The 15302-nt window shown below is 37.5% G+C and overlaps 1 protein-coding gene across 2 annotated transcripts; it reads left to right on the forward strand.

The window, feature by feature from the left end:
* Positions 1–1640: 1640 nt before the first annotated feature.
* LOC144659454 (caspase-3-like) lies at positions 1641–4481 on the forward strand. Of its 2 annotated transcripts, XM_078519902.1 has the most exons (3): positions 1641–1750; positions 2033–2622; positions 3590–4481. In XM_078519902.1, exons 2-3 carry the CDS (start codon positions 2080–2082, stop codon positions 3749–3751), a joined length of 705 nt encoding a protein of 234 aa, XP_078376028.1. In that variant the 5' UTR covers positions 1641–1750; positions 2033–2079; the 3' UTR covers positions 3752–4481. The 2 variants fall into 2 exon arrangements, with proteins under 2 accessions (XP_078376028.1, XP_078376027.1); XM_078519901.1 differs by lacking the exon at positions 1641–1750 and having other exon boundaries at positions 1830–2622.
* The last annotated feature ends 10821 nt before the right edge of the window (positions 4482–15302 follow it).

Consider the following 15302-nt stretch of genomic DNA (forward strand, 5'->3'; position numbering starts at 1 on the left):
CCGCCATTTTACTTTAATATATTCAAATTTCATGCTTGGGCTACCTGTGGTTGCACGGGCCGCGCAATAGCGAACATATCGCTGACGACACCTATTGTTATTTTGTTACCAGCTTGACTATTAAAACAAAGGGTTTTTTGTTTGATTTGTTGGATATTTAAATAACAAAAACAAAACTTATAAACAGTGTAGAAAGTGGTGAATCGCTTATATAGCTATAAAAACTCATTTGTTTGCTTGCGCTATGCCACAGTTTGCAAATTCCGAGGCCTCATTGTTTTGTTGTTGTTGTTTTTTTTATCTGAGGCTCTCCACGTAATTATCTGATGGACGGGCTAATTCTAAACAACCTAGACGAGTCTATGAGGAAAACAACTTCGTGTGAGAAGGCGTCGTCAAAGCCGCTCTGCTGGTCATCCTCGCTGATTGGCCAGAAAAAACTGTTTTTCTGGCCAATCAGAAAGAAGGAGTTCAAACGCTTCTGGAACTGGTTCGGTAAAAGAAAGTGCCCAGGGGCTCTCCCGAGCTTGTTTTAAACTTTCGCCCGAAAATCCCGTCGTCCCGTCGTCCCGATGAGCTGCCCGTCTTTCCGACTAACTGCCCCCGGGTCTCCGAGGATGACCAGATCTTTGCTTTAAAGCAAACACAAAGTTTGACTTGCGCGCAAATTTGATCAAAGCTAAGCAAATGCGATATTTGCAACATATTTGCAACACATGTCAATCCAATTTCTCGTGTAGCAAATGTAACTATATACCTTACCTTGACTGCTACAGAAAAGCCTTTTCAAATGTACATTTTATTGCTACAGTATGTAAACATTGAGTAAATGCGTATTTACCATCTTTGCCTTGTGTGCAAATATAACGCAATCTTGACATTTGAATTTGAGGAAATGTAAGCAAGGTCGTTCAAATATGGTATTTTCTTCATATTTGCTACGATTTTGCTATGGTTGTAAATTCGTTTTTTCGTGCAGTGTAATCCGCTATTGAAAATGCGTAAAAACCGGAAAACGGACGACCTGGAAAGTCCAATAAACTACCAAAAAGGTTTACTGAAGGGCTTCTCCGAAATCGGCCAAAAGCTTGGACAGGTATACTGGAAAAACACATTTTTTCACAAAAAAATGATTCAAAATCCCACACGGGTGTAAGCACGTTTTAGGCACATCATCAGCTACTAGTAAAGTGCCAGAATATAAGGGATGTATAGCGAGTTAAACTTAACGAGTAAATTCTAAGTTTTATCAAAATAAGTTGGAAGCAAAATTACATTAAACGAGACAGTTCAGCGGGTCGTTATTTATGGTTTAGTTTTAAATATTTGAGAATAATAATTTATTTGTTTGTGGACTGTCGTCTGCTAACCCGCTGACCCACTCAATCGGCTCATCCGATAAAGCGCTATGGTGTTAACTTTGATAAGTTATTAATTTATTTATGCCAATTAATTCGTTATTCTAATGAAGGAGGTAGGGAGGTGCGGAGCACCTGACTGTGTCCACCAGGTAAAACGCGGAGTATATCTACGTTACTTTTATTTGTAGATAACTCAGTATAGTTCATTTTTGTTTCAAAAATGCTATGCCCTCTTTGTGGTACTATTTTTCTAGCACTACACTTTTGAGCTTATCACAAGCGCTGAAGGTTAGTCCCACGAATATTTTTTTTCCTGAATTTAACAGAACATGCATGGCAAGTGAACAAGCATGGGAACAATCTTAGCAGCAGCACTGACAAGCTTACAGGTTCGCCAGCTGAAGGTGGCTTTCATATTTACAATGGGAAAATTTGTTGTTGAAAGAATACTGAAGGAATTAAAATGCTTGGTGGTCATAGCTCCAAATAACGGTCATAGCTTGCAATAACGTTTGATCGAGAGCAAACAACACCATGTTATATTTCGCCAAAAAGGGTCTTAAAGCTTGGTGGTCATATCGTTAGCCTGCCCCAGAATTTACTCACAATGGAAAAATGTTTGTGACCGTATTGTACGACCTCAACAGTTGTTTGACTCTTCTTTCTTTTAGAAACATCTGCACTACCCTGCTACAAATTGAACAGTCGTCCGCGTGGTATGTGTGTTATAATCAACAATATAAACTTCCATGACAAGACATTGACTCGCGAGGGCGCTTACTTGGACCAATTAAGGCTTAGAAATCTTTTCAGTGAGCTCTATTTCACTGTGTTTGTACTAAACGATCTCAGACGTGATGAAATGCTGAAGGCAGCAGCCGACTTCGCAGCGAAGGATCATAGCCACTTTGACGCCTTTGTATTTGTTGTCATGTCCCACGGTGATGAACGAGATGTCATTTATGGTGTGGACGAAAGAAAGACAACAATTGAAGATTTGATGTCCGAGTTCAAGGCACCCAACTGCCCAACACTTAGAAACAAACCCAAGCTGTTTTTTATCCAAACATGTAGAGGGCCAAAGGAAGAAAGCAGTTCGGCAACCACTGGTAATTCTGACTGGTGCATGGAAGCATTTTCTCCCGACTCTACCCTCCCAAGAAGTGTGTGTCCACAAGAAGCAGACTTCTTGTTATCTTTTTCTACGGCGCCTGGTTACAAGGCTTGGAGGAATCCACAGAGTGGGTCCCAGTTCATTCAAGTAAGTTTGAATACTTTTTTATTTTAATACGGAAACATACTCTTTTAGCAGTTTTTGTTACCTTTTTGAGTACAGTTTAATTTACAAGAAAAGGGGCCCTAATGACTTATATAATACTGACGATTTAGATCTTTTCTAGCCGAATTCCAAAGATTGTATTTCTGTGTTGTTTTTATCTAAATAAGATAACTCAAGAGCGTACAATTTGCTAACCAAAAAACTTTAAAATCTCAGCAAAGACCTCGTTGGTGGAAAGCGAGGTGGCCTAATGGTAAGCGCTGGACTCTGGATCGATCAGTCCGGGTTCGAGCCCTGACCGTTCTTACTGTGTTGTGTTTTTTAGCAAGACACTTGTTGATCCTGCGATGGAGAAGCATCCCATCCAGGGGGGGGGGGGAGGGGGGAGAAGGGAGAAAGACTACTCCTACAATTCCTAATTCCTGTCTGGTTATTGTATCACAGTGGTCAAAAGTCACGCGCGAGCGCAGTTCCTGTGCAATTTCCGACAAAATTATCCATACAAAGTCTTAAATTTTCCGAAGGATTTCGCTTAAATCCAAAAGTTAACGCCGTCCCTGGATAGTTAAGGTTTATGCACTGCTTATGGATGGGAAATTTGATAATTGATCTCCACTGAGTTTCTCAGCTTGAAAGTTTTTACAAAAGTTTGCACACTTTCGAGTCAAATTCTTAGAAAAGTTCAAGGCGCCGAAAAAAAGGAATGACGTCATTTTTTGCGTTTGACCGCTGTGAAGGTTATTGTAGTGTTTCACGAGCAGTGAAACCTGTGAAACTTCCGGATTGAACCAACGTACAACATAAAACAAACAGTTTTAACGTAATGCACAAAACCATGTGCTCCTCTTAATACCCATTATCCTTTTCGGCCCATCAGTAACATCATCCATACTACAACTGTTGGTCTAATAAGACGATTTAATTTTTTTCTTTTCTGTTCGAACATCAGACTTTGGTTGAGGTGATAAGAAAACGCCATTTTCATGATCACTTGCTCGACATGTTGACCGAAGTCAACAGGCTTGTAGTGGAAAGAGGCCAAACAGCAGCAGGTTCAGGAGTTCAAGTTCCGGCTCCTGTCCACACACTGCGTGCAAAGCTGTATCTGTGAGAACTCAGAGGAGAAACTCATGACGACATGCAGAATCAATCGAGATACCAGTGTATTTTTAAATGGGTATTTCGTGCCGTATTATACATTTTTTTGTAGGCTTGAATCTATACTACAGCGTTGCCAAAGAACTAAGAGTTTTAAGGAAATGGAGAAAAATGAGCGAAAGTTAGGACAGAAATGATTTTTTTGATAGGTTTGATATCAGTACTAGTATGGTACAAAACGAGGTTTAAAGCCAAAATGTGCTTTCAAGTCATAGGAAGCCCAAAATAATGTTCTGTAAAACAGCAAAACACTTCATTGTAGATTATAAAAGATTCTAAATTATCAAAATTATTCAAGATTCGCATACTTGACTAAGCTCCTTTAAAAGTCGAATTCTTGAGTTGTAATGTAACTATTAGATTGTAAGGAATTTTGCTGTTTTCTGTAGTGTTTTTCCCTAACTGCGTCATGCAGTAACAAAAAGGTATTATAATGACCATAGGATAACTGCTATGGTGGTTTGTAGTAAGTGGTTTCACCCGATGATAATACAGAGATTTTCAGTACACTTAGAATTTGAATTTAAATGCTAGAATAATAATTGAATAATGCTATGGTTTGTGGGAAATTTATTGTCTTTATTCTGTTTTTGAATATAAGAAGAGATTTTTTTCTTTTAACAAATTAATTTACAAAGTAAGACTCTACGAAAATAGTTGCTCCATTGTAAGTTCCATGTGTTTTAAAATAAAGATTGTAACTCCATAATTGGTTAAATTTTGTCTCCATGAACATTTATTCGTTTGTCTCACGATGTTGCCGCTTTGAGGTGTTAATCGCACCGTTTCGACTTCTAGTCTTCATTGTCTTCTTTGTCTGTATTGTTATTATAAGACTGCTGAAGTCACGTCGTTATTATTTATAAGACCTTTTGAAAATAGCTTACTTTGAAAAAGAGTGATATAGCCTGGGCCGAAAGTAACCACTGAGAAGGAAACAATAAACAGGTATAGCGGGACGGAACTCTGAGAGGAATGCTTAGTGTGAAACATTGAGCCAAATAGAGAACTAGACAAGTGTAACATGTAAACTTAAAAAGAAAGTCTGCATCGAGCCAAGTAGCCCATATTGCTGGAACTTATCCCTATTCTAGTCGGTTGCATGAAGACAATGAAGACAAGCTGTCCAAACGTCGCGATTAACACCTCACTGAACGACTAGGAGTCTTTCTACTCCCCCTAAAGGGATGCAAATCCATTGCAGGGGTCCTCCTACCATTAAATACGCCGGTACCCATTGATACACCTGGACGTCGAAAGGCACTATGAGAGTAAAGTATCTTGCCCAAGAACACAAGGCAATGACTACGGACCGCTCGCTCGATCCAAAATCCGGTGCGCTAACCATTTGGCCACCGAGACTCCCACGTAAAACTTTAGGGAGCAATTCTTCCTCGAGAACAGTCTAGAGTGCAAGACGACAGCTGCGAAGATTGCCTTCTAGTCCGTTATTTTCTCTCTATTTATAATTGCAGACAAACCGGATGTTCTTTTCGAAGCAAATTTGCAATGTATTGGTGCAGTGATGCTCAAGCAACTCAGTTGCAAGTGCAATTTTATTCATTTTTCATGTTTCCGAGGCTTTCAAAATAAAATGTGTCTTTTTCCATCGCCGTTTCCCTCTTGTGAAAACTGGCCAGTGACAAAATAAAATATTAGATGCACTTTCTCTCTGTTTTTCACAGCTTCTTCTTTTATTTTTGGCTTTTCTTTCATTTTTTTTTCTTTTTTTTTACTTGTAGATCTTGTTTTGTTTTGAAATTCAATGTAGCATCTAGGTCTCCAATTTTCTGGGCAACATTCTCTTGAATGCCGGTTGTTATAAAGGACGCTGGTAATGGAAGGCGAAGGGGACTGTACCTAAGATATCAGCCTTAAAAGGGTAGGGTAAGACGTTATTTCGGACTTTGAAGGGAGTTAAGTTAACTTTTAACTGCAAATGAAGCAAAACTTTCATCGCCATTTTTTCTTGAATCCAAATATGTCATAAGAAGTATTTTAACAATTAAGTCAATAACGTATCGAATACTTATTTTAAGTTGGGTCTCCTACTACCTCTCGGAACGAGTTAATGGAGTCGAGGCGTCGTTGGTTACGTTGTGCAAAGGAAAAACGTAGTGTAAAACTTTAGTGACGCTGGAAGGGTTTTCTTATATTTCTGACGTCTGAAGGCCATTGAATCTTCCCCTCGCGATAAGATTACACGGCCGGTCCCTTATTAGCAAAGAAAGTTTTTTTTTTTTGTGGTGGATTACGACGAAATGTTTTATTAGACATAAGGAAGCCAATGTGTACCTAATAAATATACAATTTTCCTTTTAATTTGCTAATAGATTTTTCAATTCTTTGTTTTTTATACACATTTAAGTCTTTGACATAGAGCGGTCATGTCGGTAAGCGGGAGTTTACCGTTACAATTTTTTCGACCAATTTGACCAATCAGAGCTCGCGTGCAGTATCTGAGTTATTTTATAATTGAAGTTAATTAAAGCGTCATTTTGAGCGGAAGCTGTAATAGAGTATTCTCAGTATTTGGATGAAAACACGTTTGCAGATGTTAAGGTGATTCCACTGAATTGCATTGCGCATCCTTGTTGCGCATAAGTTTTCGCGTCATTTAGCGCGCGTACGAGCGCGCGCGCACACAGAACACTGCGAGATTCCCTTCAGGCTAAGGTCGGTAGGGAAATAAATGGTCGTTTTTACTTAAACGAGCACGGTGACCCCCATTTTTTAATGCATTAATTTAAATGTCATACGGTTGTCTACAATATATCGTGATTTAAAGAAAAGTTTAAAATTCTACGTTGAGATATTTTAGTTTTAATGCCGTAAAAAGTACGTTTTTAGGTAGTGCCGTTGGCGTGCGCACGAAGCAAAATCTTTAATTTCTTTCATTATCTTAATTCCTGTACAATAAGAATAGTTTTTAATATATTATCAAAGTCTATTTTGTTGAGCTAGACTAATACTTTAATGCAATAATGATTTTTTTCTAGAAACAATAGTTCCCCATTCGGATTACTGGGGTTCCTAATATAAACCTTGCGGGTCGTATATTTACTATTATGCCCATCCATTTTACACAATAACTATTCAAAGTGGCTATGAGCCACTAAACTCGGAAAATTTATTATGAAACAAGAATCGAAAACAACAAACTGACAAATAGAGATTTGCTAAAACAAATGATGTTAGACTTTCCACAATTCAGATCACTTCACTTAGTTTCATTGTCATCAAGCTGCTCATCGAGAGCAGGTTGTTTGGAAGGTTGGCAAAATAATAATATCATCAGAAAAAATAAGTTTTGGTTTATTTCAAGAAAACTGACATTAATACAATATTTCGGCTGGTAGTTAAGCATGCATGTACCGTATTTATTCGGCTATAAGCCGAGACCCTAGACTTCTAGTTTTTGGAACCAGTTAGACTCTAACAAAAAATAAACCCAAATCACTCGGCTATAAGCCGAGACCCAATTTTTCCTTCAAACTATAAAACAATCCACGTACAGCGAATCAACATATTCGTTAAATCACAACTATGCAATTGAAAAACAACAAATCACTGATAAAGAATGAATTCATTAATTGAACCGTACACAATTAAGCGTGACAAAACATTCACCTGAGTTCAGAATCCCATCTCAAACAAACACGCATTCTTCTGAAGAATTAAGCAGTTATCGATCATCATGCCAAAAGCTACTGGTTTTCAAACAACTAAACCTTCAAATTGAAAGTTGTTGCCGAGGTAGAGACAGTTCAGAACAACTGCAAAATCGCCAGAGAATACGGGATGATTGCTGATGATTCAGTGAATCTTCAGTCCGTCGTAATTCGCCAGGTTGCTAGCAAAAAGATCAAGCAGATCAAGCGGGTGAACTTTAAATGTCATTAAAACGAAACATGTGCTGTTACCAGTATTTGGTTACATGCAACCGATTTCTGTCAGATCGTGTTACAATGTTTACCAAGCGCGTGGGAAAGACCGCTTCTGATTGGCCAGTTTCTGGTGTCGCGACAACAAGTCAAATAGATCGATTCCTTCTTGACCCTTCTTCTCTTGAAAAGTCACGTTAGCAGTGATTTTGCAAATTTAAAACTAAACTTAAAGGAAGGAACAGAAGGAAAGGAACAGAAACAGTCTCAGGCAGAAATAATTATTGTAGAAGAGATTGCGAGGAAATTGTTTAAGACATGCGGGATTTCGAATGCCCACGTCAGTTCAAAAGACGATCACGATCACGTACGCCGACAAAACAATAATATTCCAGAGCGAGCCGATGGAAGACGAGTTCCAGCCTAAATAGCGACGAAAAGACGAATAAAAACTTAATTCCTAACGTTGCGTCATTAAACCAAATGGCTTTTTAGGAGCCGCCGCTAAAATAAAAGGTAATGACCAAAAATAAATACAAACGTTTGTTAATTTTCGTTTGTTGATGACCGCTCGACTTATAAATGAATATTTCATTCAAATTGAACTTTTTTCTAGTACCATCTAATTTTTTTCGGAAATACTCGGCGATAAATCGAACCCCAAGTTTTGTTGAATTTTAACCAGTTCTCAGTAAGATTTGGTGAAAATATATAGTCTTTGTGTACTTCATATATGCGCATGCGTTCAGCACGAAATTCCGTGTGCTTGGGTCTACGCCTGGAAGAATGCATACCACAAGGACAACATTGGGTTTTCAGAAACAAATATATAGCCTTTGTGTACTTCATATAAAGTAACAAAGTAAAGCTCGCGTTTTAGCCAACCCCCCTACCCGCTTCACAAGATTAATTGATTAATTCAATTTGATATTAATTAATTAATTCAATTAAAATGTCTAACAGGAAACGAGTGAAGGAGTGAAGGAGTGAAATCGGCCCTCGCACCAAAACTCGGAATTTTCCGAGTTAAAAACTAGCCGGTGACGCCCGTTTTTTATTTCATTTTTGTAATGCTCATAACATAATTGTAACCTGGACCAAGTTTCAGAAAATTTTAAATACTCCTTCTATTTCAGTGGAATCACCTTAAGGTGAAGTAAAGTAAAGGCGCGCTGTGCGGTTCTTACATTGCGTTGGGAAGGTTCAAGGAGACTCAATTTTTCTAAAATTAGAGAGGTTAAGCATGACGTTTACGGCAAACGGCAAACGGCAAAAATCGAACTTTTGGTGTCTGATTTTAGCCGTTTGTACACTTTAGGGAAATTGTTTGCATTTACTGTGATTAAGGGATTTTTTTCCTATTTTTCGACTGGCTTTATTTAAGTGCTAAAGAAAAAGCGAGCAAAATCAGAATTATTTTTGCCGTTTGCCGTTTGCTGTAAACGTCATGCTTAACTTCTCTATTTATAAGCAAACGGGAGAGTGGCAAGATGAACAGTGGCTATTGTCTGCCAGAATGTTCTTGTGCATGCAAAATTAAAATTTCTCGACCTCATAGCTGGTTGTTTTGGAAACGATCTAAGAAGTTTTGCTGTCATGTTTACTATAAGTTCCTTTCAATCTGGCGTATAAATGGCTAATTTACACACTACTGGGAAACAGAATATGGCGGAAACATTTATAAATAAATTCATATTAACTTTAGTTCAACGAATATTCGAAGATCATGCAAAGAAATAAATCATCGAGAGAAACAATGTCCTTTTAAGGGGGTTTTCTCATGATCTTCGGGTCAATCTTTTGAATACTTTCTTTGTTTAAATTTTTCCTGTTTCCTCGTGTGATACGTGAGTCGCATAATAATAAAACACAAGATCACACAAAACAAAATGAGTTGATTCCGGCTTTTGTAGTAAAATAAAACATCTTGTATTCGTTCTTTCCTTATAGTGCAAGTAGGATAAGGAAAGTACTGGTATACGTTCCCAGACCATACCTTCAGTTAAAACGTCATTTACTCATCCATCTAAAATGGATGCTCAAACATCTGTAAGACTTCGCCAATCTGTATAAAACGTTTCGTCTAAAGAAAGTTAATTACACAGCAGCAAATACAGAGATGTCGGATTACGCATCAAGACTGAAGGGTGGAATGAATATAGTCCAGGAAAGTTAACGCGATTTGATACCGTAAGGTCAAAACGCTTGCAACAGAATTTTTATTGCTAGGGACGTTTTCGTCAAGGACTCTAGATAAACATATTAAAAGTCAACAAAAATCAAACCAGGCGAAATACGAAAAAATGAAAGTTTTTTACCTCTCTCATTTTGCCTTTAAGACGCCATGTTTTATGCAAATTAGCCTTATCACAGATAAGTTTTAAAAGAGTTTTTAAAAGTGTTTTTGAAGGGCAAAAAATGCTTTGGTTTGCTAATCGAAGATCCTCGCTACAAAATAATACTATCACTATTACAACTTTTATAACTACTACTGTTACGAAGTTTTAAAATCATTTTTTAGCTCTACAGGGCACTTTGATATTACATATTTGCAAAGTACAGTGTAAACTAAATGGCATAACTATAACCCGTTCAATCACGTTCTAAGGTAGGATAAAAACAAAAAATAAACAAATATTAATAAATGTTACTAGCATATACTTTATAATGTTAGCTCGCTCCAGTTTTGCGTTGAAGCTGACGATAGAGTATAAGGTTGACACTGGTTTCCTAGAAGATTAGTAGGGCAGAGTTTATGTATGACAGATCACGAGCAAGTCCCGCCGGTGCCTTCATCCACACTTCAGATAAAGTTATTTATTTCAAGTAATGCTTTTTGATAACGCCTGATAAAATTATTGAAGAAGGAAGAGTAAACTGAATATCACAGTACAATACAACTATCCCAAGTCTCCCAAGGTCAATCGGCCTTTAACTTATTATGACCTTAGCGCTTGAAAAGCAATTACTGCCAAAGATGAACCAAAAATACTGACAGACACCTTATGGAAAGTCTCTCCTTTTTTTAAAGTGGCCACGACCAGGTTGGTCAAATGGTACATAAGGGAAACCATCCAGGGAAAGCAACTGCAGTATTCCTGCCTATTATTGACTTAGATCCGTCCAACATGCCCTGTACGTATTCCACCCTATTCTTTGTATCTGATCAAGCAAGAAAACAGCACGTGTCATAACATTTGATCAGCCCTTGTGGTGAAAGGCTTGGACTTTCATTACAAATGAGCCAGTAAGCAGATATTTATTGTCTGCGGTGTTACGAATTAGTAGTCTAAACAGAGAAATGAGATACTTTGGCTGCATAGGTCAATTTATTTTTATTTTTTTATTTTTATTTTTTGCAATAAAAAGCTTTATTTGGTGTTAGGGCTTACAGTACAAGGAAACAATAAAAACTAACAGGAATAAAGAAAAAAAATAAGAAGAAATTATAAAGGTATTTACATGCGTTACAATTTGTTTTACATACAGTGCATACATTTATCGTTAAACTTAATTATACAAGGATACAAAGAAAACGTAGAAATAGTAGTATTGAAAAAAAGATTACGTACTTGTATTTATGAGAAAAAAAAGAAAAAAGAAAAAAAACTACAAAAGATTTTCATATATTTCTTTGAATTCAGGCAGTTTGTTATTTTGGATCGCGATTTCTCATAGGTCAATTTATGGAGAATATGCTAAGTGGAAAGGCACAAGCGAGAGCTCGCAGGGGTTAATTTTTTGGTTTGACGAAGCGCTCAATATTGTTCACATTGCAGACGCGCTTCAGGTTCGCTGCCCAAATTTCTCTATGCCACAAACTGACAATTTAGGAGTATATCTTGAGGAAGACCAGGATTCAGAACAGGAAGTGTTTAGTGTCTCCAGCATAGTCAATCAAATGTGGATTCTCGACAGTGGACACGCTGCGGCCCTAGGAAGCTGCACTGATAACGTGTCGCCTAGACCAGTGATTCAAGTAGTTTATTACACAAAACGAGAGACACATTAGACAAGCAGCTGTTTGATGTAAGAATCGATGAAGAGTCAAGAGCTTCATTAGAGGATGTTGATGTAAGACTCAAGAAAGAGATCGTGAAAAAAAGAAGTTTGGAGGCCTTGCGATATCGAAGTTTTTGCTTAAAGACGGATAGAAGTACAACCGCAGTTAAAGCGAAGTCCTTGCCTCCGACGTCGTCTGCAGCAACATTTCATTACCTTCGCGTGTACTACCAGCTGGTGCAATTTTGGACTGGAAATCAAGAGCTTCCACCGTGTGACTGGAGATGGAAAGAAACTGATGGTATTCTAATTCAGGTAATGACCGACATACCCCCTGCACTGGAAACTCTCCTCTGAGTTATCAGATGTAACTGCAAGATGAATTGTAACACTCCATGCGGTTCCAAAAAGCACGGACTTGACTGTTCGCCTACCTGTGGAGAGTGTCGTGGAAGTGCTTGTTTCCGACAGATCGAGCTAGTGATACAGAGGACATCGGGGAAGTAGTCGATGCCTTATGACTTAATTTTCGCAGCTGAGGCGGCAGAGCGGGGGGGGGGGGGGGGGGGGGGCAGTTGAACACCAAGCCAGACGCCACCACCCAAGGGGATACATTTTTTAATTTTATTTTTATTTAAAAAAAAAAACACGGGGAGCAGTTGCCCAGTCTCCCGAGCCAGAGGCTCATGATTAAAGTGTTTGAAAATATTAAGCTATAAAAATAAATGAATACGTGTTAAAAAAGATTTAAAAACTATATATTAAAATTACAATATTATTATATTATTGAAATCTTAAAAATACGCGTTAAAAATACAATATTAAAAAGCGATAAAAATACAAAATGTCTGTAAAAGAATTATTGAAAACAAGAACTGCATTGGCAGCCACCAAAGTTTGTTGCATTAAGATGGTTAATAAAAGTTGGAACGTTTGGTGCAGTTTTGGCTGCCGGCGGTAGCTGATTCCAAATTCTAGAGATAACATAAGAATACGAGGTGTGGAAGAATCTATTATTGTAAGGGCATTGCTCTACGTTTAGCCCGCTACTTCTAGGATTGTATGGGGTGACCCGGGGCTTGAATAAGTTGGTGATATAACATGGGCCATTTTCTTTAAAACACTTAAAAATATATTACATGTAACACCCCCAGGGTGCTGGGGTTCTACTGACCCACCTGCCCCCTCTGCTCCGCCGCTGTTACTGTACAGTTAGAAAGGTACTGATAGATAATCAGGTGATGGTATATGATAGTCCAGTTACTGACTAGCAAGGGTTGAGAAAATACCATTTTAATGAAATTAAAATTTTAGAAAATAGCACTTTTTTGTTGAATATTTGATGGAAAACGGTCCATGATAGAATTTAAATGTACACTGTACTTAACAGTCCTTGTTTTTACATGTTAAGTGAAACTAAAAGTGGTAGATGCCTTGACAGAACAGTTTACAATGGCTAATTAGCATAAAAACATGGCAGTCGTCAAAACGTGGATTTTTAGCGTATTTTCCATGAGTTGATTTTTGTTGACTTTTAGTATGTTAACATACATGCCTCAAAAGCAAACAATGTAAAAAGAAAAATTCTGTTGCAAGCATTTTGACCTCTTGGCATAACTTTACTGGGCTAATAGGACAAGATAAGCACGTGCTGAATAATGATGAAATAAACAACACGAGGAGCTTGATTTTTAAATTTTCCTTTTTATTTTTAACGGGCCACATTAAACGCACCGTTTATTACAAAAAAATTCCATGACCCTAAAGCCCACCAGAGTGAAAAATCATAAATAAGCGAACGATGTATTGAAGGCAGAAAGAAATAGTTCACGTGTGTAAAATCAAGCTTGTCGAGATGCAAAATTCTAATGAATATGTAGCGTACCCCCAGGGTATGATCGAAGGATATTTTTAAGTCGGAAAATTTGGCAAGTATTTTTTTGGATGGCTCGATTAAAGTAGGGATTTTTAGGGGGTATTAAAAGTAATCCTAAAACTTCGTGGTAGTATTCTTGTTTAGAGTTGTCATTCTTAATGTTAGAGCGGTTTTACTTAACCCGGATAAATGTGATAAACGGCAGCATAAAGTTTGTGTCTCGACGTTTTCTTGGTCGCTCTGTGCGGAATGGGTAGGAGTTGGGTGGAAAATTCAGGAACCGTGACTAACAGAGCTCTGGTTGAAACGGTCTTACTAAATGTTTTCGTCTTATGCATTTCAGTTTACAGAGTGGTAGAGAGAAAAACCTTTAACAACATTGTGCAAGTCACATATATCAAAGGATACGCCGATATCGAAATTATACTTCAAAAACGTAAGGTAAAACGAAGGTGCGTGGTTAGATCTTGAAACGGAAAATGTAGTTAAATCTATTTGAATTGTTAATCGGTGTTACGAACTTATGGAATTGATGCAATCGCCAGTTGCGTCAACCATCAGTTATCACACTTTGTAACGAATCATGTAATTTGTCATTACAGATTTACTTTTTAAGAAGAAACAACGCATTTGAAGGCTAGCTTCGCGAGAGCAGATAGAAAAGGTTTGTTTTTATATTGAATAATCTAAGCAGTTAATTATAACTGAATCATAAGACTTCTGTTACTCAGCTGTTTGTTTTACGTACCATACATACAAGTCATCGGATATCGCTCAAAAAGGAACATCAACTTCCATTATCGCCTGGTATAGTGTACAATTTCACTAGCTTTTCAGTATATGATGGCGAAGGGATTGCTAATAAAATATTCATACAGTCTAGTTTAACTTGTGGTGCAAAATCTCGTACAGGAACCAGGATCTTGGACTTTCGTATAAAAAGTATGCATACGCCATAAATTCGACAAGCCAGGACACATATTTTACTTCCTTTCCAAGTCGTTATTAATGTTATAGATTGGGAGTAACAAGGCGTTGTTTTTGGCTGAATTCATTTATGAAAATCTTATGCGCTGCACTAAATTTAGGGTTTTTATCCTTGACCTTTGGCTTTTATTGCACCATTTTCTTAGAAATGCTAGCTTTCAGCTTTAAAATATTAGCATAATTATGTAGGCAAAACATAATTGTAAGCTGTTAATATTAGCATAAGTAGGCAAAACATGGCTGTAAACTGTTTAAATTTATAATTACTCTTCATTTAAAAAGCCATGTCAGGTTTGTGACGTATACAACTACCTTAAAATTGAAGTAAACTAGAAAATAAGAAATCTCATTGGTGGAAAAGAGCTCAAATTGCAAGAATTTTCTTACATTATACAGTGGAGAGTTACATATGAAAAATATAAATAAATTAACATGAAAACTATCAACGGTTACTCAAAACTTTACGGGTCCTGTTTTGTCTAATATGATAACATTTGGGCATGCATACAGGCTATGGCGTAACTGTACGTAATTCCACTGAAGGAGGAGGAAGAATGTTTTTTCGGTGGAGATTTCATGAATTTTCCTGGCGTAACATTGGAAATATCAACAAAGCGCACGGGTCCTCGCCAGACCATTCTCTATTTTCCAATTGCCCATAATGCACTTTGTTTGCCCCCCAAATTTTGCATAAACTATTGTTTTGGAAATATGCAGTCCTCCCAAGAGAATTTGAAAACAATAGTTTATGCAAA

Source organism: Oculina patagonica, chromosome 7 (assembly GCF_052425735.1).
Source record: "Oculina patagonica isolate OP01 chromosome 7, crgOcupat, whole genome shotgun sequence".
NCBI classification, from domain to species: domain Eukaryota; kingdom Metazoa; phylum Cnidaria; class Anthozoa; order Scleractinia; family Oculinidae; genus Oculina; species Oculina patagonica.